Below are 27,803 nucleotides of genomic sequence, written 5' to 3'. Positions count from 1 at the left end.
AGCACTGTGAAACTACTCCTTGTGGAAGTTTCATAAACAGGAATTTTATCTCTAACCTTCTCCTGCCCTCCTGTCTCTCAGTCCCATTCTCCCCTGAGGTTGGCCATAAAAAGCGGAATCCCTCATCCCCAAGGCAAGCCTTTGAAACCGGAGTGCCTTTCCCACAAAGCCAGTTCATAAAAGCTGACAATATTAATCTGAATACCCATCCCCACTTCTTTCTGTGTAAAAACCTGGTGGTAAAGAAATTGTCTGAACTACCACATTTGACTATCAGTCATGAGACCCCCATTACACAGAGGGTCATGCCCCATACCCAGGAGGAAGGACTGTGTGCTCAGATAGGCCAAGCAAAATCCAGACAGAGAGGCCTTACCGTGTTTCCCCCACTCAGTCTGTTAGCATTAGATCATAGCCTTTTTGTCCCACAATATTGATACACAGGTGTCCCTACTCTTTTGAGCCCAGGCATAAAAATAGATCATTTCCCTTGTGTCTTTGGACATTAACACTAAAGGCTCCCAGGAATACATGTTAAATAAGTTGGCATGCTTCATGTCCTAATGATCTGCCATTGGCAAGCTGATTTCTCCATGAAATTAAGGAGGCCAGGGGGACCCCTGGCCACTACGTGGGTAAATTGAGAAAAGTATTTAGGATTTAATCTGGTTTCTCCTAGATCCTTATAGCAAAGGGGAGAGAAAAGAGACAAATTAGCCAAGGAAGCACTGAGGAAAAGAAAGCCAGCAGTGGGTGATTCAGAAGGTGCTCAATGTATACAGATACCCTGCTCTGGAAACAGGTGCAAGGGAGGGACTGGAAAACCATTAGCTAAAGAGGCGAGGCATGTATTTCATGGATCCAATCAACCATCTCTGCAGAAGCTAGGAATTAAGATGTGGGAGATACGGGTATTCAAGAAAGATCTCTAGACAACTCCTTGTCTGATGATCTGGACCCAGGTAAATTCAATGGGAAGCCAACAAGTGTTTGAGAATTTTCTACTAGAAACAATGTCATCAGACTACACTGCATGGAGCAAAGATGGGCCAAAAGGAAAGGAGGCTGTTAGAGTTCCTGGACTGTACAGATAAGAGAGGGACTGATGGAGCTACTCAGCTGTGACCGCTCCTTCATTCTTAAGACAGGGAAGAAGGACTCCAACGTAGGGTCAAAGGTTGGCATGGCCATCAGTGCCCCCAGGAACCAGGGGCACCGAAATTGGAGACTGGGCCATCTTGCTCTTGGTCCCAGAAACGGAGGTCATTTCCCGGGTCCCAGGTATATGTCTCACATCCTCGGTTTCAGAGGGATGGGCTGCAAGGAGCCCAGGCTGCAGCGACAGCCACCACCTCGCTGCCCAGGGCTTAGGGTGTGAAGCTGTTACCCCATTGGGCCTCAAGGACAGAGCATTGAGCCCCAAGTAGAATGTTTTCCGCCCATACAATCTAACGGAATTTGCACCATTAGTTTTAAAACTTGCTTAGGGCCCACAAACTCCAGTAGTGTTTCTGATTTCCTGATTTTGGTATGATAAGCCATATCTGGTACCATTTCCACAGCTATATTTCAGAAGCTGATAACTCGTCCAGCTTCACAGGTGCAGTGGTGGAGAGAATTCCTGCCTCAGCATGAATCATACCTGGAGTGTCACCTATTCCAGATATAAAAGACTTTCAGATGACATGATGAAGGGTTGATTTCGGAGTCGGTTAAGACTTTGGGAATGTTATGATTAAATTAATTCAGGCAGGGAAGTGGACGAACAAGGTGTGCTAATATGGATGGAGTTGTGTCTCCCTATGTAGAAGTCCTGGCCCCCTACACTTTAAAATGTGACCTTATTTGGAGACCGTCTGTACACAGGTCACTTTGTTAAAGTGAAATTACGATAGTGGGTCCTTCCCAGCAGAATTGTGTCCTCCTTACAAAAAGGTGGCAATTAGCATCCAGAACTCTGAGATAAAATTAGTGTTTCAGTAAGCCAGTCTGTGGAATACTTTTGCAGTGGCCCTAGAAAACGGATAGAATAAACCTGCATCAACAGAATTAAAAGCATACAACCAATTGAACTTCCAAAGAACCACACTCATCTAATCACAGGTTTCCCCTTAAACTCCAACTGAGCATCCCTGGACAACTAACCCTTACTAGATAAGACTGGGACACCTGATCACACTGTGTGCTGTGGAGCTGCAGGTGCCGCACTGGCTGACGGGGATCCGAGTGGAGCTTGTGCTGCTCCATCAGGCAACACGGCATGATCCCCATGATATGTAGAGGCCAGTCATGAAGATTTTCAAAAACAAAATGTTCTAGCCTGAGGAAAAGCAGAATCAGATAAATCTAAATAAGTGAGATTCCATTACCAGGGAGCCTAGAAGAGGTATTGTTCCTTGCACTTTTTGTGGCAGTTTCCTCTGTAATGTGTTTGGGTCCTTGCCTATGTTTTGAAATGAACTTTATGTTACAGGGAGTGCTGATAAAATGTTTGACTGCACTGTGCTTGTCCCATTCATACTATTGTCCCTACATTGATACTTCTTATTTGTGGTTTATGCAGTGAAGCTGTTTCCCTTAGTTTCTGCTTTCTGTAACCCACAGCATTGCATTACGATTGCTCGCTCGGTTCCCTGTCTCCTCAATCAGCCACTGAAATCTATATCAAATGTGTGAGCTTCCTCTTCTGAGCTTCACAGGAAACCACGCTTTTCCTCTTTCTTCCTATATTTTGCCAGCATCAGTCCCCTTGCCCCCTCACTCTTCACTCCCCAGAGCCCAATCAGATTTCATTGCTAACCCTATTTTATTAATGCTCCTCTTTGATGTCTGAATTTACAAGTGGAAAACACATAGTCCAGGGTAAAATATCCCAGTGGATTTGGTTTCTCAGAAAGACTTGCCTAATTACACAGATACGCAAGGATAACTTTGGAAATTTATTAGTATGTCTTAATTCACAGAAACATTGGCAATTTACAGCAAAACAATTCACATAAAGAGAATTAAGCCACGGAGTGAGATGTGGTGTTTTGGAGCAGGCACATAGATAGCCCCGTCTCTGAAAGGGAACAGGTTCCTGCAAAGCGTCTTTGGTTTTTGAAATGTTATTCCGGACATGTAGGACCATTTGACGGCACCATCCAGAGGGATTCGTTGTGGCTGATTTTGTGGGGGTTTCTCTTGGTCTCCTTGTGCAGTAAGTATTTCTCTTCAACTATTTTCATAACATTTTTCTAATATTCTGGAAACAGAGCAAGGAAAAAATCCCGATGAGGGGACTTCTTGGTTCTACATCCTTTCTCTATGGATCCCGAGTGGAGCTCCCAGGGTGAAGCTTCCCTGCTTCCCATCTGCACTACTCAGGGAAGCTGTGGCTACTATATTGCCCTGCCCCCATTTCCCTCTTGACCAAGCGGCCGTCTGTCAAAGTGGAATAATCCACGCGGCTACGTGTTAGGTCCCTCTGGGGTGGTACTTTCCCACTTCTGAGGGGCTCAATAAAATTTTGATTTTTGTCGTTTATCCAGCTTTTGTGTCACAGTTTCACTGAGAGTGCCATCCTTTACTGGTTTCTACATATGAAGGAGAAGGGTTGTTTATGAGATGCTTGCAAATGCACGGGAAACACTTAACAAAAATGGCCAATGTATTGAGCTTCAAGGCACCACATAATAAATTCCTATGGGTTGCAATCCCAGGGAATGTTCTCCTGTCCACATACACGGGAGGCTAGAAATCGATTTAAAAGGAAAGCAAGGGGAAAGTCACCAGCTGTTCTGAATTTCAGCAATACACTTATAGAAAAAAATGCTAAAAGTGTAAACACTTGAGACCCAGAGGAAAGCACAATTAAAGGCAGCCTATGTTAACATTAATATGAATATTAATATGTAACTCTCTTGAGGAAATAAGCATTATCTTACTTCTCCTAATGGCTGACAATGCTCTGCATAACTTGATGCTAGGGGCAAGGAGCATATACTAATTTTAGCTTTGGATTCATATCCTAAAATGATCGTGATTACAAACACTGAAAACGAAAACATCAGGTAAAGAATCACACCCCTGTCCCTTGAACCACCAGGCTGAATACCACAGGAAGGCTGCTGTGGGTTCAGCCTGGGTCACTCCCCACATTGGGACAATGACTGTTGCTCATAGACTGCAGGTCACTCTTTTGCTTCGCCGCTGTACCAGTAGACCATGAGCTGTTTGCGGGGACACTCCCAAATCCTGCTGATGCATACCTGGAAGTAAGGAAGGGTTCTGTTCAAAAAGAAATGAAAAGATTATTGTCAGGCTCAAAGCAGAATGAATCGCATGAGCGATCTCAGACTCAAGGAAGTGGGGAAATGGATGGACCCTTGAAAATGTTCTTTGGCTATATGTACACTGTAAATGGGCCTCATTTGCTTATCTACATGGATTCCTGATGGGAGAGATGTTGAAAAGGTTTAGGATGGTTACCTTGCTTCTTCTATCAGCGTATTCACTTTCTCTGTTTCCATAACGCACATAATGAAGTTCTGGAAAATTCCACCGTCCAGTCGCAGGAGAATGAGAGTGAAAAAGGCGAGTATCAGCACATTGATAATACCACCGTAAAGATAACCTAGAAATATAACTAATAAAAACGGCCATTTGGGAAACTGAGGAAATGAAACACGGGCACGGAAAAGCCCACTGCTTTTCCTTGCAGCAAATTGTACAACAGATATATTGGAGCTGACCCTGTTTATTACTGAGGGAAAAGTGCTCGAAAACTCCCGGGACACCGCACGACACACGCCTGCTAAGTCAGAACAGTGTCACCCACCCCAGCCTCCAGTGGGGTTCTCCCCTTAACGGGCCACTGGTCTTTCGGGCCACTTGCGGTGGCTCTGAGCAGAGCCTCTGGGTTTCCGTGGTGCTCGGGTGCTGCTGAGGGAGCTCACTTGCCCCGGTGTACCTGAGGACGGCATTCGTGCCCTGTAACTCCGCACACTTGCCTGTCTTCCCCGGGAGCAGCAGTCGCACGGCGATCTGGATGTCCCAGGGGGTGATGGTCACCCGCTTGGCGTAGCGAGCCAGTTGACCAGCCTCAGTGGCGATGCGGTCCAGTATGTCACGAATCATACACTCCATGACACTGAGGGCCTCCGGGGAAAGGCTGAGACCCTGGTGAACCTGGTTCAGCGCCGAGGGGAAATACGTGACGAAGCCGTCCTGAAAGCTGTCCCCGCCACAACCGGCGTGGTGCCTGCCGGACCCTCGGCGCCCTCGTTTCTCCTGCTTCTGGGCCGTCGCGGAGCTGGCCTCTTTGGGTTCCTGGGGGCTCTGGTCTTCCTCAGAGGTTGGCTTAGAGGAAGGCTCAGCCATGGCGGAGGCAGCGGCCGTTAGATGACAAGAACAGACGTTGACGGTTGAGCACCCGGGAAAGTTGGGGGCGGGGCACTTTGGAGTTGGCGGGGGTTTGCGTCACAGGCCAACTCGACATCTGGTTGGATGAAGTGTTACCCAGGGAGCCTGTCAGCAAACCTCACTGCCTTTAAGGTGATTGGATGATCCCACTGCTTGTCATCATGTCAACCAATCACAGTGGTCGTCTGCCAGCCTAGGCGCCCCCTGTGGCTTTACACAGATGCCTCACAGGGCAAAAGCGCATCAGCCCTCCTCAGCTGATACACGACACTCCCTGCGCACTTTGAAGGGTGTCACTGAAAACTCCCAAAGTTCAGCAATTTCAGGTCATGCTCCTTGAAGAGAGACAGACCTCCTGAGCCCAAGGCCATTATGCGGATACCAGAGGAACGACCGTGTCCACGTGTGGACCGGTTCTCACCCATCTCAGAATCTACTGTTATCCCTGGCTAAGCCACCCCGGCTTTAGCAGGAACTCCCCGATACGGCCGCCAAGGGCTCCTGGGCAGAAGAGGACCTGGCGGTCTGGCTGCTGTCTTCAGTTCTGATCACCATCTTCAGTGAATCAGGAGAACGAGGAATGGCCATACCACAGCCTCCAAGCCGAGAATAGAAACGGAAAGGTGCTTTTATTTAAAACATATAACGACACTCAACATTGACCAGGTTTAAACCAAAAAAAAAAAAAAAAAAGAAAAGAAAAAAGAAAAAAAGGAAAACGAAACAGCAACCACAAATCACAACTCAGAAGCTGGAAATGGCTAATAAGTTTAAGAGATATTCGATTTAAAATTTCACCTTAAATCTTTTCGGAACTCCCTGAAGAAGAGAAATGGATTCCAAAAATAAAAACTATGTTCGATTTAGGAAGATAGCTTTCATGGCTCACGCCTGTAATCCCAGCACTTTGGGAGGCAGAGGTGGGCAGATCATGAGGTCAAGAGATGGAGAGCATCCTGGCCAACATAGGGAAACCCCACCACTACTAAAATACAAAAGAAAAATTAGCTGGGCCTGGTGGCACACCTCTGTAGTCCCAGCTACGCGGGAGGCTGAGGCAGGAGAATCGCTTGAACCCGGAGTGCAGAGGTTGCAGTCAGCCAAGATCGCGCCACTTCACTACAGCCGGATGCCTGGCGACAGAGGGAGACTCTGTCTCAGAAAAAGAAGATAGCTTTCAAGAGCCTTTGATAATATATGCAAAGACATGCCTTAAAAGAATTTAAGTAAAATTCAGTTGCAGGATTAAACAACAAAAGCTTATTAAGAGAAACTGAAGAAATAAAGGTCATGAGTGAACTATCATTTCAAAGGTCAGGCTGGCAGGTGTATTTCCAGCAATATCTTTAACAGACTACTTGTTCTACTCCTGATGAATCGGTTCACGATTAAGGACAGAAAGCCTCATGTTTGCTATTAGATAGCATCCTATGTGGTAAACTTCATGACAGAAGCCTAGTAAACGATTTCTGAACAGTCCCCTCTACAAATGATAATTTTATATATCTACTTGAACTCTTAGCAAGCCAATCCTTCTCTTGGTTTGGGACAAGGCCGAAGAAACTTGGACACAACAATCTCGGGATTCATATCAGTAAGTCACCATGATTTTCTTGTTTTAAAACGAAGCTGTCCTGGAAGCTCCCTGCCTTGGTTGGCGTGGCACCTGCGGGACCCTTGGCGCCCTCGCTTCTCCTGCTTCTGGGCCGTCGAGGAGCTGGCCTCTGTGGGTTCCTGGGTGCTCTGGTCTTCCTCAGAGGTTACCATAGAGGAAGGCTCAGCCATGGCAGAGGCAGCAGCGCTAGATGGCAAGAACAGACGATGACAGTTGGGCACCTGGGAAGGTTGGGGGTGGGGCACTTTGGAGTGGCCGCGTGGTTCTATGTCACAGGCCAACTCGATATCTGGTTCAATGAAGTCTTACACAGGGAGCCTGTCAGCAAACCTCACTGCCTTGAAGGCGATTGGATGATCCCTTTGCTTGGCATCATGTCAACCAATCACAGTGGGTATCTGCTGGCCTAAGTGGCCAATGTGGCCTACCTCAAAGTTACACAGATAGATGGCCAAAAGGGCCCATCAGCCCTCCTCAGCTGATCCATGCTGCGCTGTGAGCATTTCCAAAGGGGTCACTGAAAACTCCCAAAGGTTAGTTCAGCTCACCCTCCTTGAAAAGACCTTGACCTCCTGAGCCCAAGTCCATTATGTGAAAGGAATGACTGTGGCCACGTGTGGACCGTTCTGAGACGGGTGCATCTCAGAATGTACTGCTATCCTGGGCTAAGCCAGCCTGGTTTGAGCAGGAACTCCCTAACATGGCTGCCGAGGGCTCATGGGCATAAAAGGGCCTGACGGTCTGGTTCCTCTCTTCAGTTGCGATCAACACCTTCAGTGAATGTGCATAACGAACAATGGCCAAACCACAGTCTCCAAGCAGACAACACAAACAACAATGGAGATGCTTGTAAAAGCATTTCCAATCCTTAAATGTGTACGAAATTTAAATCTCTTTTCTGAACAGTATTTTGATCCCCAAAAGACTCTGAATGTTACTGTTGGTGAATAAGCGATGTTGGGTGAAAAAGAACACTAGCCCAGTTCTCTAAGAAACCTTCTTATGGAGAAAAATTCAATCTATGAAATCGGAAATAAGTTAAACAAATACCCTTCAAGAATATATGACAATACATTCAGAAACATACCTTAAATATATGAATGTGAAACATAAATCCCCGAAAGTGAACCAAACGAGGATTTAATGATTAAGAAGAATTGAAGACATGGAGATCACCAGGAAGGTACCACCCGAAATTCCAATGCTGCTTCCTCTCAGACTTTTAAGATCAGGTCACTTATACCTAATAAGATTGTTCCCGGTTTACAGAGAAAAAAAATTTTTTTTTAACAGAATCTTGCTCTGTCACCCAGGCTGGAGTGCAGTGGCACGATCTCAGCTCACTTGCAATCTGTGTCTCCCGGGTTCAAGTGATGCTCCCACCTCAGCCTGCCGAGTAGCCTGGACTAGAGGCACGTGCCACCACATCCGGCTAACTTTTTAATTTTTTATTTTTGGAAAGACCGGGTTTCATTTTGTTTCTCCAGGATGGTTCCTAACTCTAGAATCACACGATCCTCCTGCCTAGGCCTCCCAAGGTGCTGGGGATTACGGGCATATGAGCTAAAGTGCCCGGCAGACAAAATTTATTTCAAAAAAACATAACATGATGTTGATTCCAATCTCAGGATGAATACTAAAAAAGAAGAATCTGAGAAGCTCATTTATAAATGTGGTTACAAAAATTGTACCTTAAATATTATTAAGGTACAATTATTTGTGTGTGTGTGTGTGCCTTATATCAAGTTACACACACACACAAATAAGGACAAATGTTTACTGCTATAAATAACAATTTAAAAACATCAAACCGAGACAAACTTTACTAATGGAACAAGGAGACCTCATACAATCTTTTCTCATCATTGCATCTGTTATAGAATTCATTTAAATACATAGCAGAAACCCATAGCGCAGAAATTGCTAAATCAGAAATTCATTGAACACACCTTTTTCAAGCTTCCTAGAAACTGAAGTAAGTACTCTAACGCATTCACATTTGTCTAATTCTAATATTTCCCATTCTACAATCATTTTGAATGCAGAACTTAATGTCCTGTGAGTATGCATCACTTAGGGTGAAAGCATCAAATGAGAGCACCCAAACCCCACTCTCTGCTGGCTCAAGGAATGTATCTTCAGCCCTGGGCCTCAGCCATTGGCTCAAGATGGGAGCAGGTGACCTGACCTGATCCATTAAGTGCCCTCCTAGCTGTTCAGGCTCGCAAATTGAGGAGAAAATTAGTTTGTGCTTTTTGTCTACTTTATATTTCTTTGTTTGACTTTTTGCCTTATTGTAATTGTGGTGATTTCAGGATTGTGAATCCAAAGCTCTAAGGACGTGTCCTGCCTCTTTCATCATACTGTGAAGAAAGGTTCTCTGAAAAGGAATCTGGAGGTAAGACACTATTCCTGTGAAGAGTTTGAAAATCCAGGGAGGTAGAGACTTCAGTGGGAAGCAGAGGTGCAATTCCAGAGAACAGAAAGACGATATGGCTTTCATAGAGAAACTTCCCATTCAAGTTCCCAGTACAGTCCATTGATGCAAATACAGGATTCAGACTTAGGTCTGATTGGTTGACTCAGTTGAGCTCTGTTTGGTCAGTACAACTGAGCCCTGATTGGCAGGGGCAGATGAGCTCTGGTTGGTTGGTTGGTCGGTTGGTTCACGTGAGCTCTGAAAGTTCCAAAGTTAGATAGTGCTGTGGGTTTTTGGAAACTCATAGCACATCTGTGAGCTCCAGTCAGCACATGGCAGCTTGGCTGTATTTTAAATTTAGGCTCAGCCACTGGGATCCTTCTTGAAAGACTGGCTCTTTTAGATTCACGTTTGTTCACAAGTTAGAGAAAATGATAGTGGCCAATTAAGAAAACTGGAATGATCCCCCCCCTTTCTCTCTTTCTCTCTCTCTGTCAATGTGATTGTTGTGGGGCTTTTTCACTTTCAAGCACATGCGTCTGACAAAATTAACAAACTATGGCAAGTTGAGACAAGAAAAACATTTATTTCAGTACAATGCTTTCTCAAAAATGTGATTGGTCCTGATTCTTGACCCAATGGAATGCACTTCCTCTTTCATCATAGACTGTCAGTCTGGAATAAAAGAGAATGAGTGTGGAAGTCAGTGAGGGCACAGACAAAGCTTTAAATGTTGACTACTCTTTTTCCTAATCCTAGACATTTTCCCCAGCATAGTGACCGTATGTCCTGATTTCACCTGTTGTCCCGGAGTAATTCCAAATAGCATTGCTTTCACTCTAAAACGTGTCCAAATGTACGACTCTGCACTTCCCAGGGTAACTAGATCATGCAGGAAATTGTGAGTGTAGTAGCGCTCATATCTTTGTTGAATGAGCATATAAATGAATGAACCTGAATGAGATAAGACACTGGCCCCTGACAACCTATGAGACCATTGCTGAATTTGTGTGGCTAGTCCACCCAGCCCTTCTGGATCTCCTGGTCTGTGTATCACATTGACTCCTCCCAATAACCCTTTATGGTGTAGACATTTCAGCCTCAATTTTGTGCGGAGAACACACAGAGTAACTGAGTAACATGCCCCGTGATAACACAGCTGATAAATGGGAAAGCAAGGATTCAAATCCACACCAGTCTGAGTCCAGAACCCAAGTACTTGAACATTGTCCTCTGCCATCCTCTCTCATGTTGTAGTGGTGGCACCTTCAAGGCATGGATACCTAGGGGTAGACAGTCTGAGGGTATCCTCCCCTTCACAGCAAGGCTTTTCATAGCTTAATCTTTCCTCGAAGGCAATGTGATCAATTCAGTGATGCAAAAGCAAAAGCTTCACGTTAGCCTTCCCCGCAAAGGTATACAAGGAACATGATTTTCTCATGCAAACACGGGAGCTTTTTCAAGCAGCAGTTAGCAAATTCGACGATTCCTGTGCTCAATTCTATGTTGCAGTAGCTGTCTGAAGCATATGCAAAGCCATTCCGTGTTGCACAATTGTGTCCAATACAGACGGACTCCGACTCAGGATGGTGCGACTTAAAATTATTTGACTTTATGATAGGCTTAACTGGACATAAGTCCACTGGAAGCTGGGGAGCATATGTTTATCCTGTTGCAAATTGGTGACAGAAAGGGTGGGAAGCAGGGAGTGGGGAAAATTTTCAGCTTAGGGATTTACAGTCATTACCTGATGATCCACATTTAGCTCTGTGATGGCCAATTTTATATCTTGTCTTGTCTTTCCAATCAGGGGGAGATACTTTCTTTCCCAAATAAGCAAGGATAGAGATTTAGGTAACCTGACTTGGTTGGGTTACACTACCTAGATATGTGGTCACATTTTATTCTGAACGTTTCTGTGAAGGTGTTTTTGGGTAACATTAACATTAAATCAATGGAACTGAGCAAAACAGACTGCCCTCCATAATAGCCTGAACAGAACAAAAAGACTGGCTTCTCCCAAGCAAGAGTAAATTCTGCAGCAGACAGCCTTCACACTGGGACTGCAGCATTGGCTCTCCCATGGGTCTTCTGCCTCATGGACTTTAGACTTAAAGTGTAACGTCAGCTGGTACCTGAGACTCCAGGCTGCCAGCCCATCCTGCAGATTTGGGACCTGCCAGCCTCCATAATCACACGAATCAGTTTCCTAAAATAAATCTCTCTCTATAGATAGATGGATAAATAATCTATTGGTTTTATATCTCTGGAAGTCTTTAATACAAGCTTTCTGCACGAAAACATTGCTGCAGAGACCTGAGTGTTGTTTCCGCATGTGAAATACCCAGGTATATATCAGACCTTTTTCTGATTCCATTAATCAATACCTTGGCCTTTAATTAGTGACTATGCAGTTATGTCAGTATTTTTCCCTGGCTCTTTAGAGATATTTCTTCACCATTTGATATGACTGGGGACAACAACATATTGGGTTCAATGGCAGAGTCAAGGACTAATTACAATTATATTACTGAAAATCACAATCCCTTGAACATTGGTAGAGTCCACATGTTAAGCAGAAGACTGAGCGAACTTACCCCACTTCTGACCTTGCCAGTGTATTTCACTCTCTTTCATTACCACCCACATAGCCAACACTCATACTGGTTGGTGTCAATTAAACCAGGCATTGGTATCTATAGCAATAAAAAGAGTCACCACTGTCTGAATGGTGACTGTGCCAGGCATTGTTCTGAGTGCTTTACAGGGAACACTTCAATTACCTTTCACAAGATCTCTGTGAAGTAGTGTCATTATCTCCATTTTTATGGACGAAGGAACTGAACCACATAAGACTGTCACTTGCCCAAGATCGAACCGGTAGAATGTTGCCAAGGCAAGAATCGAACATACTTCTACACATTTAAGCTTCCGCTCAGAAGAAAGAAAATGGCAGCGGAGTGAACAGGCAACATGCAGAATGAAAGAAAATTTTTGCAATCCATCCTTCTGACAAAGCTCTGATATCCAGAATCTGCAAGGAACTGAAACAAACTTACAAGAAAAAAAATCAAACAACCCCATCAAAAAGTGGGCAACGAAAATGAGCAGACACTTCTCAAAGGAAGACATTTATGTGGCCAATAAACATACGAAAAAAAAAGCTCACTATCACTGGTCATTAGAGAATTGCAAATCGCAACCACAATGAGATACCATCTCACGCCAGTTAGAATGGCGATCAGTAAAAAGTCGGGAAGCAACATATGCTGGTGAGGCTATGGAGAAATAGGAATGCTTGTACACTGTTGGTGGGAGTGTAAATTAGTTCAACAAAGGTAAAAGGGGGTGTGGCCATTCCTCAAGGATCTAGAACCAGAAATACCATTTGACCCGGCCATCCCGTTACTGGGTATATGCCCAAAGGATTATAAATTATTCTATTATAAAGACACATGCCCACGTATGTTTATTGCAGCACTATTTACAATAGCAAAGACTTGGAACTAACCCAAATGCCCATCAGTGATAGACTGGATACAGAAAATGTAGCGCATATACACCATGGAATACTACGCAGTCATGAGAAAGAATGAGTTCGTGTGGCCTCAGCAGGGACACGTATGAACCTGGAAGCCATCGTTCTCCACAAACACAGGAACAGAAACCCAAAGCCTGCATGTTATCACTCATAAGTGAGAGTTGCACAATGAGAACACATGGACACAGTGAGGGGAACATCACACAGCAGGGCCTGTCGGGGGGCGAGGGGCAAAGGGAGGGAGATCATTAGGACAAACAGTGCGTGTGGGGCTTAAAACCTAGATGACGGTTTGATAGGTGCAGCAAGCCACTGTGGCACATGTGTACCTATGAAGCAAACCAGCATGTTCAGCACATGTATCCCAGATCCTAAAGTAAAATAAAAATAAAATAAAGTCATGTAAAAGAAATAAACATAGCCATCCCCGGAAGAAGAGATAAAAAACATTTTAAAGGGCAGATTAGAGATAGCGGAATAGAGATTTTGTGAATGACAAGACAGGTAAGAGTAATGACACACAGTACGGCATATAGAGAACGAGGAAACAAACGATTAGAGAGAGGCAAGGGTGTTGAGAAACATTAAGTGTATGCTGCCTCCATGGCTCCCTTGTGGAAGTTACTATCATTTTGTAATTAGTGGTAGGCGGGTAACAGCTGCCTACCTGGTATATTCCTGAGTTATGTGTATATGTAGAACACCTGTGTGTTAATGCGAATCACCTGCCAAAGGGCAACTAAATGCGTGGATGAGTCTCTGCTCGGGGCCTTCAGTCTGGAGAGCTCTCAGCCACGCAGGCTCTCAGGCTGTTTGTTCCCCAGTATAGAGCCACTTAGTTGTGCCATCTGGGTTTCTGCCTCTCAAATACCTTCAGCCCACCTGGGTGTGGGGTGTCCCAACTGAGCCGGTTCTCGGCACAAGGGGGCTTAAGGTGTGGACAAAGAAGGCGTGATGAACATCCTACGGGTATTACAGAAATGGAAATAAGAGTGAATTTGGGGAAAATCACATTTAAAGAGAAGAAATGGCTGGTGATTTTCCACAATAGAGGAAAGACATGAATTGCCGATTCAGGAAACACACTTGTGCACATCATACTAAAGCCACAGAAAAGTGAAAACCTTGACATCATAATAGCTGAGGAAAAAAATTCATTGCCTACCGGGGGAAAAGAAAGGGTTTGTAAGCAGACCTCTGCATATCAATGAATGGAAGCCAAAAGCAAAGTCTGAGAGCAAATACTGTCAACATAGAGTGGAATTCCTAGCTAAATAGTATCACGAAAGTATAAGCAAGCTGTGATAGACATGCAGGTGAACCACCCAGAATTCCTGTCGAGGATGGATTTGATGTTTGTGATGCTGGGAGTGCAGGCAGGTGCCAGGTAACAGCCACTTGTCCCTGAGGGCACTAGCTGAACCGCAGGAACTGCCCTGCTCTAGGTCATCCCCTTCCCGAGGCGGACCACATGCAAGGACAAATCCAGGAAGGGATATAAAGATCTAGCTATTCCCAATACTGAACAACGCTGAAGGGCCATTTTACCTTCAGAGCATCTCTGGGTATCATAAGAGGCTTTGGTTTGGCCTGAAGTAAGCACGAACTTCTTCCTCTGCCCACTCCTGGCTCCTTCTTGTCCCTTCCTCAGCTGTTGATCCTGGATAAGTGTCCTGCACACTAAACTCCATCACGGTGTCAGCTTCCTGCAGAATCTAACCCGGAAACAAGGATACATGGCAGAGAAATGGAAAACTCTTAGTGTCGACACCAACAGAAACCTTGTTAAGGACATTTCCAAAGAATATCATTCAACGAGTTGTAATGTGATCAAAAGAGCACGATGGGAGGTGCCAAGCAGGAATATTAATACGATACAGTGGGAAATAGGGGCGAATGAAACACAGTGACTTATAAAATGGATGCCATGAAGACCACGAAGGCATTGAAGAATTAAAACAAGAAGCAAGGACTGAATATTATAATGATGCATCACGTGTGCAATTTATACTCATTTATAACATGCATCCCCTTCGACTTAAGGGACACGTGACCTGTGGTGTCCCACCGGTTTTTCAAGTATTCTTTCCCCGAGAACTAAACACTGTCAACTCAGATTCAATCTGTATCTGGGGTGCCGTTTGCTCCAAGGGAAATAAATGATCACATTTAATAATTTTGCAGGTAATCACTTTGCTACATGGTCACTTCTATCGGTTCGAGTCCCAGGTCTCCCTTTATAAGGATTAATCAGATCAACGGTATTTTTGCAGCAATGTCCCTTAATATTTTCACCAGATGATTTGGTGGAATAGTCCACACGTCCATTATGTTTGAGTTGGCAACTGATAAAATGAAATTCTTGATCTAAGCATCTTACCTACCCAATCCTGTTTTTCGAACACATCTCATACACAGAATTCTTTTCAATACACAAACATGGACCCAGAGTCGGTATAGGAAATGGCCAAGTAGAATTTTCAGGAGGTATCTCGTTACCCAGGTCCTTGAGCTCTGTAATTACTGTTCCGGTTCCTTCAGATTTATCCAATTGTATTCCTTTCTTGTGCATAACCTCCTGTGTTTTAAAACACGAACATTTATCAGTGGCAATTACGCATCATTGGATGATGGGAGCGTCCAAGGAAAATGCCAAGCCCCAGTTTCAACTCATTTCACCAGAGAGGAACCTGCAGCCCATGAGCCACAGCCATTGGCACAAGCGTGGAAGATGACTGGGACCGAAACAGTGTGCGCGTTCCTTGGTGTTGCCCTATTACATGGAAGAGGGGCAGAGAATGATTTTTGCCTGCTCTGTGATTTTTTGCACACTTGCTTTCAAATGTGGTGATCTGGAGATATAAATCTTTAGCTGGTAGTGAGGCATGTCTCTTGCCCCTTGCAATAATTAAGAAAAAGATGATGAGACAATAAGAGAACTGAGATGACCCCTCCTTTCTCCTCCTGGGATGTCGATGTTAATATGAATGTGAATGTTAATGCAATATAATTTCCATCGAGTTGTCTTCTTGGCCCAATGGGTGTGTGTTTGTTTTTCTGTATGTATATTGCTGAGGTTCAAAAGAGTTGTGACTTTCCAGTTAATTTTTAAAAGTTATGGTTTATATCTAGCAGTCACCTGTGCAGAGACAGAGCACACTCTAAAATTTCTTTTTCTATTTTCCTTAAGGGATCTCAGGCTGTTGCAAAAGAAAAAATGGTTTTAGGTTCTCTCACGTGGCATTGGGGATTGCCACGGAAAGGAAGGACAGAGAGAAGTAAATGGAGAGATAGACTAAGGGAGCACATATGCTTACCAGAGGTTCAAGAAGAGAGGAATTCAGTGGTCTGAGGACTGTTTACAGAGACCAGAGCCATTAAATGTCTCTCTCTTTCTTTCTCTCTAAGTATCAATATATAAATGTATGTGTGTGTGTGTGTGTGTGTGTGTGCGCGCGCGCGCATGCGCGCGTCTGTGTCTGTATCCTAAGTATTCGTATAAACTGAGTTGACTTTTGACTATCGAGCTCTTGAAAAATCCTTGGAAATTTCTTCGTATGAGATTTTCACCAAGACAAACAGCTGATATTTCCTGGTTTTGTCCTTTTCTTCTTTGTCTTGTTTTCTGTAAAGTAGAGGTACCTTTTCAGTCAAGTTTAACCAAGAATATGACTCAACCAAGGTGTCACGAGGTGTCCGCAAAAAGTTGAAAAGTACGTTTCGCAAGGTCCAGAAATGCTCCAAACCCCAGACACAGCTCAAAGAGAAAGGAAAGGTTTGCTAGCCATTAACGAGATACAACTCACATGTTTGTCCCATGCAATTTTCGAGGGTCTTACATTGTCAGCTATGTATACACAATGGCTAAAGGGCCTCATGCGCCTCCATCACAGGTGCAAGAAGACAGGAAATAAAAATCCAAGGAAGCGAAATGGGTCAATAAGAAATAGGTACTCCCCGAAAGTCACACAAATATCCAACCGGGAGGGGATGGTTTCCTGACCAGGAACGCAACCCATAACGTCGGGGTGAAAGCACAGAATGTGAAGTCTAAGGCCGCAAGGTCGAGTGACCTTTGCTGTTATTCCTACAGGGGCAGTTTGAGCAGACACAGGAGTTTATCTTTGTTTTCGTCATATTTTTTGCTCTTCACTTTTGTCAAGCAAAGTTTTAAGGTTAGCCGTGGCACCATCCTGTGTCTTTTCATACATTTAACCTTTATATCGAACGCTTAGAATAAGAAAACTCTAAAATCGTTTTAATAAAATGTGGGAGGCTAATTTCAAGGATCAATCAATCTTTTGGCCATCGGCAATTAGAATTCTCAATAGCGTAGTGATGTTCAACAGCAACTACCCTCTTCAGAGAAGGAGTAGTCCCAAAGATGCCCCCTGTTCCCAGACATAGGCTAAGATAACAAATGATTCCTTCCTGGGGTTGCAGTTTGCCGGCTCACGCTAGTTAGACCAGCGGTCCCCAACCTTTGTGGCACCACAGACCTGTTTCATGGAAGACAAGATTTTCATGGAACAGCACTGGGGGTATGGTTTTGGGATGACTCAAGTGCATTACACTTATCGTGCACTTTATTTCTATTTTTATTCTATTGTAATATGTAATGAAATCATTTTACAACTCACTGTAATGTAGAATCAGTGGGAGCCCTGAGTTTGCTTTCCTGCAACTAGACGGTCCCGTGTGGGGGTGATGGGAGACCATGACAGATGATCAGGCATGAGGTTCTTACAAGGAGTGGTATGCACCCTAAATCCCTCTGTAACCAATACATCTGTTAGACTCCCGACCCCTCATCTCTCTCCTACTTGAAGACGGGTTCTTTACTGGGGTACTCAAGTTACATTACATTCATTACGGTGGGCTCTAACCAAAACGTCTAGCGTGCATTGTGGCTATCCACAGGAACTTCAGACACAGAGACATGCGTACGAGGGAGGAAATGTCAAGTGACATTGGGAGAAGTGGGTCGTCCTCAAGCCAAGGAAAGATCCCTGGAATAGATCCCTCCCTCTTACTCCTCAGAAGTAACCAACCCAGCTGACGGCTTGATTTGGACTTCCAGCCTGCAGAACTGTGAACAATAAATTTCTGCGGTTTAAGCCACCAGGCCTGTGGTATTTGTCAGAATAGCCCTAGCAAACTACTAGAGATTCTGCTGCCAAGCAGTGGGATGATGCCGTAAGGAACACCCAAAGGACTGGAAGAGGCCTTGGAACTAGGTAATGCATAGAGACTGGAAGCGTTCTGACGCGCATGACACAAGAAGCCTAGAGTGTCTTTAGGAGACAGCTGGGGGAAATATGAACGCAAAATGCAAGTCAAACGAAGGTTAAGAAAGAATTCTTTGCCGTCGAGAAAGGCTATCTGACTTAAAGAATACATGTATCATGACCACCTATATGTTGCTAGAACTGTGAGTGCCAAAGGTGTTTGTGGTGAGTTTTCAGACGGAGACTAGGAAGATGTTATGGGAAGCACACGAGGAAAGGGGATCCTGGTTTTACAGTGGCAAAGATTCGGGCTTTAATGTGTTCTTAGTGTTTTCGAGGAAAGTAGAAATCGTAAGTAATGAAATTGCACATGCAGCTGACTTCTAGTGTTGGGGCTCAGAGCGCAATACCTCAAGATGAAGGCCTCAGAAGTAGTCTCAGATATAAAACATTTTCTCTGACGTTCCATGGTCTCCTGTCTCTCAGTCCCAATCTGCCCCAGGGGCTAATCATAGAGATCAGAATCCCTCTTCCTGAAGGTGGGTCCTAGGAATCGGAAGCCCCTTTCTCTAAAGATAGTCACAGAACCTAGAAATGGTATTGTAATATATTTCCACTTTTTCATGTACAACCCGACTATGAAGAAATAATCTAACCCATCTTTTTCGATAGGCTAAATCGCAAGAAACCCCATTGCAGAGAGGGTCATGACCCATAACCAGGAGGAAGAACTGTGTGCTCAGAGAAGCCAAGCAGAGTCTAGACGGACGGGCCTGGCCGGGTTTCCCGCACTCAGTCTGTTAGCATTAGATTACAGCCATTTGTTCCAATATGTTTATACTCAGCTGTCCATACTTCTTGGAGCCCATGCATAAAAATAGATGATTTCCCATGTGTCTTTGGCTATTCACACTACAGGCTCCCGGGGATACAAGTTAAATAAGTTGGTATGCCTTATGTCCTATGGATGTTCCTTTTGCAAGCTGATTTTTCAGTGAAACTTAAGAGGTCCGGGGGGACCCGTAGCCACTACAGTGGCAAATTGAGAAAACCATTTAGGGTTTAATATGGTTTCTACTAGATCCATATAGTAAATGGAGAAGAAGAAAGGTAAATTAGCCAAGGAAGCACTGAGGAGAAGGAAGCCAGCGTTTGATGATTCAGAAGGTACAAAGAAAGAAGATAGCTCACTCTGGAAACAGGTCCAAGGGTGCGCCTGGAAACCCATTAGCTAGAGAAGTGGGGCATGTAACTCATGGATCCAATAAACCATCTCTGCAGAAGTTAGGAACTGACATATGGGTATTCAAGGAAGATCTTGTCTGATGGCATGGACTCATGTGAATTCCCCGAGAAGCCAAAAAGTTTTTGAGAATTTTATACCAGAAAAAAAGTGTTGTGAGAATGAACTGGATGGGACAAAGATGGCTGAAATGGAAAGAAGCTGTTAGAGTTCCTGGATTGTACAGGCAAGAAAGGGGCTGACTGAGGTACCCAGCTGTGGCCATTTCTTCACATTCGAGAAGACGAGGAAGGACTCCAAAGTTGGGTCAAAGGTTGGCACGGCCGCCACCTCCCCCCAAGAACCAGGGGCACAGTACCTGGGGGCTGGGCCATCCCTCTCGGTCCCAGAAGCGGATGTCACCTCCTGAGTTCCAGGCATTTGTCCCACCTCCTCGGTTTCAGAGGGATGGGCGGCAGCAGCCCAGGCTGGGGTGAGAGCCTTCACTTGGCTGCCCAGGACTTAGGGTGTGAAGCTGTTACCCCATTGGGCCTCAAGGACAGAGCGTTGAGCCCTAGTAGAATCTTTTCTTTCCACGGAATCTGACGGAGTTTGCCCCACTATGTTTCAAGCTTGCCTCGGGCCCACGAGGTCAAGGACTTTTGCTGAGCTCCTGCTTTCGGTGTGATAAGCCCTCTCCGGTGCCAGTCCCACAACTGTGTTTCAGAAGCAGAGAACTTGTCTAGCTTCACAGGTGCAGTGGCGGAGAGAATTCCTACCTCAGCATGAGTCAGACCTGAAGACTCACCCATTCCTGATGGAGAAGATTTTCAGGTGAGATGTTGGATAACTGGTTTTGGACTCAGTTAAGCCTTCGGGGAGGTTGTGATGAAATGAATGTGTTTTCTATGTGAGGACGTTAATTTGTGCTGTGGAGGAGTGGACGCAGAAGAAGCACCATTACGGATGGAGTTTTGTCCCCGCAAACTTCACATGTAGACGTCCTGGCTCCCAGTGTTTTAGAATGTGACCTTATTTAAAGAGAGTCTCTACACAGGTCATCTGGCTAAAGTGAAGTTATGAGGGTAGACCTAACCAATGGGATTCGTCTCCTTACAAAAATGTGACAATTGGTATCCAGAACTGTGAGATAAAAAATAAATAGTGTTCCTCGGACACAGGGAGAGGAATATCACACACCGGTGCCTGTCGGGGGCTGGGGGGCTGGGGGGCTAGGGAAGGGAGAGCCTTAGGAGAAAGACCTAATGTAGAGGACGGGGTGATGGATGCAGCCACCACCATGGCACATGTATAACTATGTAAGAAATCTGCACATTCTGCACACGCACCCCAGAACTACAAGTATAACTTTAAGAAACAAGAAAATAAATAGCGTTTAAGTCAGCCAGTCTCTGGAATGTTTTTGCATCGGCCCTAGAAAACTAATAGAACATCTCCATCAACGGCATTAAAAGCATACAACCAATCGAAGAACCAACGACGCACAACCATCCAACCACAGGTTTCCCCTTCAACTCCAACTGAACATCCCTGGACAACTCACTCTTACTAGTTCAGACCAGGACACCTGATCACACCTTGGGCTGTGGCTCCTGGGCTGCAGGTGCCTCACTGGCTGAAAGGGATCCGAGTGGAGCTTCTGCTGCACCATCAGACAACATTCCATCATCCCATGATGCGCAGAGGCCAGTCATGAAGGTTTTCAAAAACAAAAGATTCTAGCCTGAAGAAGAGCAGAATCAGAGAAATCTAAACAAGTGAGATTCCAATTCTAGGGAGCCTAGAATAGGAATTGATCCTTACACTTTTGTAGTTTTTTCTGTGCAGTGTTTGGGTCGTTGCTTCTCTTTTGAAATGAACTCCATGGTACAGGGAATGCTGACAGAAAGACTGATTGGACTCTATTGCTCTTATTCCTACTATTTTTCCTACATCGGTATTTCTCATTGGTTATTGAAGCAGTAAAGACATTTTCCTTACTTTGTGTTTTCAGTAAGCCACAGCAAGGCATCAGGATTGCTCACTAGGTTCCCCTGCTTCTCAATCACCCACCGAAATGCTGTACCAAAGGCGTGAACCTCCTCTTCCCATCATCCCATCAAACTACCCTTTTGCTCTTTCTTCCTATAATTCGTCGGCATCAGTCCCCTTGAACTCCCACTCTCCACTCTCCACAGCCCGACCAGAGTTCATCGTGGGCCCTGTGTTACTAATGCTCCTCTTTGATTTCTGAATTTGCAGGTACAAAACACACACTCCAGGGTGAAATATCCCAGTGGATTTGGTTTCTGAAAAAGACATATCAAATTACTCAGTAGATATGCAAGGATAACTTTCGAAATTTATTTCTATGTCCTACTTGACAGAAAAGTTGGCACTTTAAAGCAAAACGATGAGCATAATGAGAATTCATTGACTGAGTGGGGTGTGGTGTTTTGGATCAGGTACACAGCTCTGTCTCTGGAAAACAACAGGGATCTGCAAAGCATCTTTGGTTTTCAGATTGTTGTGTGGACAGGTAGGAACACTTGTCGGCCTCCTGCAGAGGGATTTCATTGCAGCAGATTTCGTGGTGGTGTTTCTTGGTCTCCTGGCGAGGTGAGCATTTTTCTTCAACTATTTTCATAACATGTTTCCAACAGTCTGGAAAAACAGAAAACAACCAATCCCGGTGAGAGGACTTCTTGCTTCTACATCCTTTCTCTTTGGATCCCAAGTGGAGCTCTGGAGGTGACCTTCTACCCGTACCCGTCTGCACTACTCAGGGAAGCTCTGGCTTCTATCCTGCTCTGCGCTCATTTCCATCTTGACCAAGCGGTCCTCCCCTCAAAGGTAGAATAATCTATGTGGCTGTGTGTTGGGTCCCCCTGGGGTGGTTATTTCCCACTTCTGAGGGACTCAAGAAAATTTTGATTCTTGTGATTTACCAGCTTTTCTTTCATGGTTTGGCTGAGTGTACCATCCTTGACAGGTTTCTGCATATAAACGAGAAGGGTTGTTTATGAGATGTTTCAAACTTTGTGGGAATCATTTAACAGAAATGACCACAGACTGAGCTTCAAGGCACAAAATAATAAATTCCTATGGGTGGCAATCCCAGCGTAGGTTTTCTTGTCCACATGCTCGGACTGCTGGAAATCTATTTAAATGAAAAGCAAAGAGAAAGCCACCAGCTGCTCTGAAATTCTGCAATACACTTATAGAAGAAAATGCTAAATATACAAAGACCTGGGACCCAGAAGAAAGCACAATGAAAAGCAGCCTATACTAACATTAACATGAATAAGCAAATCTCTGGAGGAAATAAGTGTCATCTTACTCCTCCTAAAGGCTGACCAAGCTCTGCATAACTTGATGCCAGGGGCAAGGAACATAGAATACCCCTAGCTTTGGATTCATATCCTTAAATCACCGTGGTTACAAACACTGAAAACTAAAACGTCAGGTAAAGAATCACAGCCCTGTCCCTTGAAACACCAGAGTGAATATCACAGGAAAGCGGTTGTGGGTACAGCCTCAGTCACGCCCCACACATTGGGACACTGACTGTTGCTCACTGCCTGCACCACTGGATACTAGGGCATCAGCTGTTTGCGTGGACTCTCCCTAAGCCCACTGACACAAACCTGGAACTAACGGAGGTTTCTGTTTAAAAAGAAATGAAAAGATTATCTGTCAGGGAAAAATAAAAGAATGAACTGCAATAGTGATGTCAGAGTCGAGGCAGAGGGAAAATGAGCGGATTCCTCAAAGTTTTATTTAGCTATATGTACGGTGTAACTGGGCCTCATTTGCTTATTTACTTGGATTCGTGTTGGGAGAGATGTTGAAAACATTTAGGACGGTTACCTTGGTTCTTCTGTCAGCGTATTCACTTTTTCTGTTGCTGTAGGGCATATACTGAAGTTCTGGAATATTCCGCCATCCAGTCGCAGGAGAACGAGAGTGAAAAGGGTAAAGATCAGTACATTGATAACATCACCATAAAGATAACCTAGAAAGAAAACTAATAAAAACGACCATTTAGGAAACTGAGGAAATGAAGCAGGATCGAGGAAAAACTCACTACTTTTCCTTAGAGCGAATGGCACTACAGATATATTGGAGTTGATAGTGTCTAGTACCGAGGGAGAAATGCTTGAAAAATCGCAGGACGCCACATGCCACATGCTACCCCCCCGACACGATTTCGAAAGAACGCCACCCACCCCAACCTCCGCTGGGGTCCCCCCCACTTGGGGAGCCACTGGTCTTTCCGTGGTGCTCAGGGGCTCCTGAGGTAGCTCACTTGCTCCTGGTGTACCTGAGAACAGCCTTCGTGCCCTCGGACTCGGCCAGCCTGCCCATGTCCCCGGGCAGCAGCAGGCGCACGGCGATCTGGATCTCCCAGGCGGTGATGGTCACGTGCTTGGCGGAGTGGGCCAGGCGACCAGCCTCGGAGCCGATGCGGTCAAGTATGTCGTGAACCATAGAATCCATGACACTCACGGCCTCCCGGGAAAGGCTGAGGCCCTGGTGAACCTGCTTCAGCACCAGGCGGAAATAGGTGGCGAAGCTGTCCCCGCGGCAGTTGGCGTGGCACCTGCGGGGCCCTCGGCGCCCTCGCTTCCTCTGCTTGCTCTTCTTCTGGGCCGTTGTGGAGTTGGCCTCTTTGGGCTCCTGGGTGATCATTTGTTCCCCAGAGGAATTTCTAGCCATGGCGGAGGCAGCGGCCATTAGATCGCAAGAAGAGGCAATGGCGGTTGTCGACGGGGACAGACAATGGCGATTGTGAAGCGGGGATGCTTGGGTACGCAGCATGGCTCCACGTCACGGGCAAACTTGACATCTGATTGGATCAAGTGGATGAAGTCACACAGGGACCCTGTCAGCAAACCTCCCTGCATCGAAGGTGACTGGATGGTTCCGTTGCTTGGCATCTTGTCAACCAATCACAGCGGGCGTCTGCCGGCCTAGGCGCCCCCTGTGGCCTACGTCGGAGGCACTTACACAGATGCCTCACCGGGAAAAAGCGCATCAGCCCTCCTCAGCTGATACATGACACACCCTGTGCACTTTGAAGGGTGTCACTGAAAACTCCCAAAGCTCAGCAATTTCAGCTCATGCTCCTTGAAGAGAGACAGACCTCCTGAGCCCAAGGCCATTATGCGGATGCCAGAGGAACGACCGTGTCCACGTGTGGACCGGTTCTCACCCATCTCAGAATCTACTGTTATCCCTGGCTAAGCCACCCCGGCTTTAGCAGGAACTCCCCGATACGGCCGCCAAGGGCTCCTGGGCAGAAAAGGACCTGGCGGTCTGGCTGCTGTCTTCAGTTCTGATCACCGTCTTCAGTGAATCAGGAGAACGAGGAATGGCCATACCACAGCCTCCAAGCCGAGAATAGAAACGGAAAGGTGCTTTTATGTAAAACATATAACGACACTCAACGTTGACCAGGTTTAAACCAGGAAAAAAAAAAAAAAGGAAAACGAAACAGCAACCACAAATCACAACTCAGAAGCTGGAAATGGCTAATAAGTTTAAGAGATATTCAATTTAAAATATCACCTTAAATCTCCTCGGAACTCCCTGAGGAAGAGAAATCGATTCCAAAAATAAAAACCATGTTCAATTTAGAAAGATAGCTTTCATGGCTCATGCCTGTAATCCCAGCACTTTGGGAGGCCGAGGCGGGCAGATCACGAGGTCAAGAGATGGTGACCATCCTGGCCAACACAGGGAAACCACACCTCTACTAAAATACAAAAGAAAAATTAGCTGGGCCTGGTGGCGCACCTCTGTAGTCCCAGCTACGTGGGAGGCTGAGGCAGGAGAATCGCTTGAACCCGGGGTGCAGAGGTTGCAGTCAGCCAAGATCATCCCACTATACTCCAGCCTAGTGCCTGGCGATACAGCAAGACTCTGTCTCAGAAAAAGAAGATAGCTTTCAAGAGCCTGTGATAATATATGCAAAGACATGCCTTAAATGAATTTAAGTAAAATTCAGTTGCAGGAAGAAACAACAAAAGCTTATTAAGAAAAAACGAAGAAATAAAGGTCATGAGTGAACTCTCATTTCAAAGGTCAGGCTGGCAGGTGTATTTCCCGTAATATCTTTAACAGACTACTTGTTGTACTCCTGATGAATCGGTTCACGATGAGGAAGGACAGAAAGCCTCATGTTTGCTATTAGTTAACATCCTCTGTGGTAAACTCCATGACAGAAGCCTAGTAAACGATTTCTGAACAGTCCCCTCTACAAATGATAATTTTATAAATCTACTAGAACTCTTAGCAAGCCAATCCTTCTCTTAGTTTGGTACAAGGCAGAAGAAACTTGTATGCAACAATCTCTGGATTCATATCAGTAAATCACCATGATTTTTTTGTTTTTAAAAAAGCAAATAATCAACAGGGAAAGAGCCATACCATTTTTCTTCACAATCTGCAAGGCTAAACATCCCAGGGAGGCTCTCACTGGTTCATTTCCGGGTCACCTCTGTACACTTTCAGCCATGGCTGGTGGTGTCTGAAGGGCAGCAAAGCCTTTATCGCCTGAGCCAGTGGTGACTGTGGCATGAGCTGCTCTCATAGGATGCTCCCATCATCCACATGATGCAAAACTATATAGTCTTTCTTTTGTTCCTTTCATTCTCCTTGTTTTTGTTTATTTTTGAGACAGAGTCTCACTCTGTCTCCCGGGCTGGAGCGCATTGGTGCAATCTCAGTTCACTGCCACTTCTACCTCCTGGGTTTAAAAGATTTTCTTGCCTCAGGTTCCCCAGAAGCTGGGACTACAGGTGTGCACCACCAAACAGGGCTAACTTTTGTACTTTTACTAGAGACGGGGTTTCATCATGTTGGCCACGCTGGTCGTGAACTCTTGGTTTGAAGTGATCCACCCGCCTCGATCTCCCAAAGTGCTGTGATTACAGGCCTGAGACACTGTACCCTACCTGTTTTCTTAATTTATAATACAGTCATAATCTTTATTGCATCAGGGTGTTTCCCTTTTAAGTTCAGCGGTACATGTACAGGATGGACAGGTTTCTTAGAGAGGTAAATGTGTGTCGTGGGGCTCTGCTGTACCGATCATTTCATCACCCAGGCATTAAGCCTAGTAATCATTAGTTATTGTTCCTGATCCTCTCCCTCCTCTCCGATAGGCTGCAGTGTGTCGTTTCCCTCTGTGAGTCCAGGTGTTCGCATCATTTAGCTCCCACTTATAAGTGAGAACATGTGCTATTTCGTTTTCTGGTTGCGTTAGTCTGCTCTCAGGCTGCTGTGAAGAAATACCAGAGACTGGGTAATTTATAAAGAAAAGAGGTTTAATTGACTCACAGTTCCACAGGACCGGGGAGGCCTCAGAAAACTCACAATTATGGTGGAAGGAAATGCAAACCCGTCCTTTTTCACGTGGCATCAGGAAGGAGAAAAAGTGCAGAGTGAAGGGGGAAGCCCTTTCTAAAATCATCAGATCTCGTGAGAACTCACTCACTATCACAAGAACAGCATGGGAGAACCGCCCCCACGATTCTGTCACCTCCACATTGTCCCACTGGGGGATTATGGGAATTACGGTTCAAGGTGAGGTTTGAGTGGGGGACACAGGACCAAACCATATTTGTGATCCTTCATTTGTTTGCTAAAGATAATGGCCTCCAGCTCCATCCGAGTTCCTGCAAACGACATGATGTTGTTCTTTTTCATGGAGGCATAGTACTCCATGGTGTATGTGCACCACATTTTATTTATCCAGCCTATCGTTGAGGGGCATTTGGGTTGACTACCTGTCCTTGCTACTGTGAATAGTGGAGCAGTGAACATACGCGTGCATGCATCTTTATAATAGAACTTATTAGCATTCATGTTAATATTAACAGTGACATCACAGGAGGAGAAAGGAGGGGTCATCTCAGTTCTCTTATTGCCTCATCATCTTTTTCTTAATTATTGCAAGGGGCAAGAGACATATAAATGTACAGATTTATATCTCCAAATCACTACATTTGAAAGCAAAGCAACTGTGCAAAAAGTCACAGAGCAGGCAGAAATCATTCTCTGCCCCTCTTCCATGTAATAGGGAAACACCAGGGAACACACATACGGTTTCAGTCCCAGTCATCTTCCTCGCTTGTGCCAATGGCTGTGGCTCATGGGCTGCAGGTTCTGTGGTGAAATGAGTGGAGACTGGGGCTTGACATTCTCTTCAGACACTCCCATCATCCAATGATGCATAAAGTTTGTGTTTTAAAGAAACAGGAGGTTATGGACAAAAAAGGAATAGAATTGGATAAATCTGAAGGAATTGGAAGAGTAATTTCAGAGCTCAAGGACCTGAAATAGTGAGACGCTTCCTGGAAATTCCATTT

General features: G+C 45.2%; 2 protein-coding genes and 1 long non-coding RNA gene across 6 annotated transcripts; 1 reads left to right on the top strand and 2 right to left on the bottom strand.

Annotated features, from left to right (window-relative positions):
- Positions 1 to 2,926: 2,926 nt before the first annotated feature.
- Positions 2,927 to 5,411, bottom strand: LOC144580971 (histone H2B type F-M-like). Of its 3 annotated transcripts, none has more exons than XR_013531381.1 (4): positions 4,952 to 5,411; positions 4,471 to 4,529; positions 4,097 to 4,269; positions 2,927 to 3,244 (listed from the first exon to the last, which is right to left on the bottom strand). XR_013531381.1 is itself a non-coding variant. In XM_078362300.1 (4 exons), exons 1-2 carry the CDS (start codon positions 5,359 to 5,361, stop codon positions 4,493 to 4,495), a joined length of 447 nt encoding a protein of 148 aa, XP_078218426.1. In that variant the 5' UTR covers positions 5,362 to 5,411; the 3' UTR covers positions 2,927 to 3,244; positions 4,251 to 4,269; positions 4,471 to 4,492. The 3 variants fall into 3 exon arrangements, 2 of the variants coding, with proteins under 2 accessions (XP_078218426.1, XP_078218427.1); XM_078362300.1 differs by having other exon boundaries at positions 4,251 to 4,269; XM_078362301.1 differs by lacking the exon at positions 4,097 to 4,269.
- Positions 5,412 to 9,334: 3,923 nt separating this feature from the next.
- On the top strand, positions 9,335 to 23,880 carry LOC118151099 (uncharacterized). The gene is made up of 3 exons (XR_013531833.1): positions 9,335 to 9,416; positions 22,092 to 22,281; positions 23,342 to 23,880. It is a non-coding gene; the product is annotated as an uncharacterized LOC118151099 (long non-coding RNA).
- Positions 21,753 to 24,212, bottom strand: LOC144581254 (histone H2B type W-T-like). Of its 2 annotated transcripts, XR_013531832.1 has the most exons (4): positions 23,753 to 24,212; positions 23,299 to 23,357; positions 22,377 to 22,424; positions 21,753 to 22,092 (listed from the first exon to the last, which is right to left on the bottom strand). XR_013531832.1 is itself a non-coding variant. In XM_078364318.1 (3 exons), exons 1-2 carry the CDS (start codon positions 24,163 to 24,165, stop codon positions 23,321 to 23,323), a joined length of 450 nt encoding a protein of 149 aa, XP_078220444.1. In that variant the 5' UTR covers positions 24,166 to 24,212; the 3' UTR covers positions 21,753 to 22,092; positions 23,299 to 23,320. The 2 variants fall into 2 exon arrangements, 1 of the variants encoding a protein (XP_078220444.1); XM_078364318.1 differs by lacking the exon at positions 22,377 to 22,424.
- Positions 24,213 to 27,803: the final 3,591 nt, after the last annotated feature.

Source organism: Callithrix jacchus, chromosome X (genome assembly GCF_049354715.1).
Source record: "Callithrix jacchus isolate 240 chromosome X, calJac240_pri, whole genome shotgun sequence".
NCBI classification, from domain to species: domain Eukaryota; kingdom Metazoa; phylum Chordata; class Mammalia; order Primates; family Cebidae; genus Callithrix; species Callithrix jacchus.
Note: the sequence above shows the minus strand (reverse complement) of the source record. Positions and strands in the feature narration are given on the sequence as shown.

Excerpts from the sequence above, each read along its gene's own strand:
- LOC144581254 (XM_078364318.1), bottom strand. The coding sequence starts at position 24,165 with ATGGCCGCTGCCTCCGCCATGGCTAGAAATTCCTCTGGGGAACAAATG. Across the intron at positions 23,358-23,752 it reads GGCACGAAGGCTGTTCTCAG|AACTTCAGTATATGCCCTAC; the intron begins GTACACCAGGAG and ends GGAATATTCCAG.
- LOC144580971 (XM_078362300.1), bottom strand. The coding sequence starts at position 5,361 with ATGGCTGAGCCTTCCTCTAAGCCAACCTCTGAGGAAGACCAGAGCCCC. Across the intron at positions 4,530-4,951 it reads GGCACGAATGCCGTCCTCAG|AACTTCATTATGTGCGTTAT; the intron begins GTACACCGGGGC and ends GGAATTTTCCAG.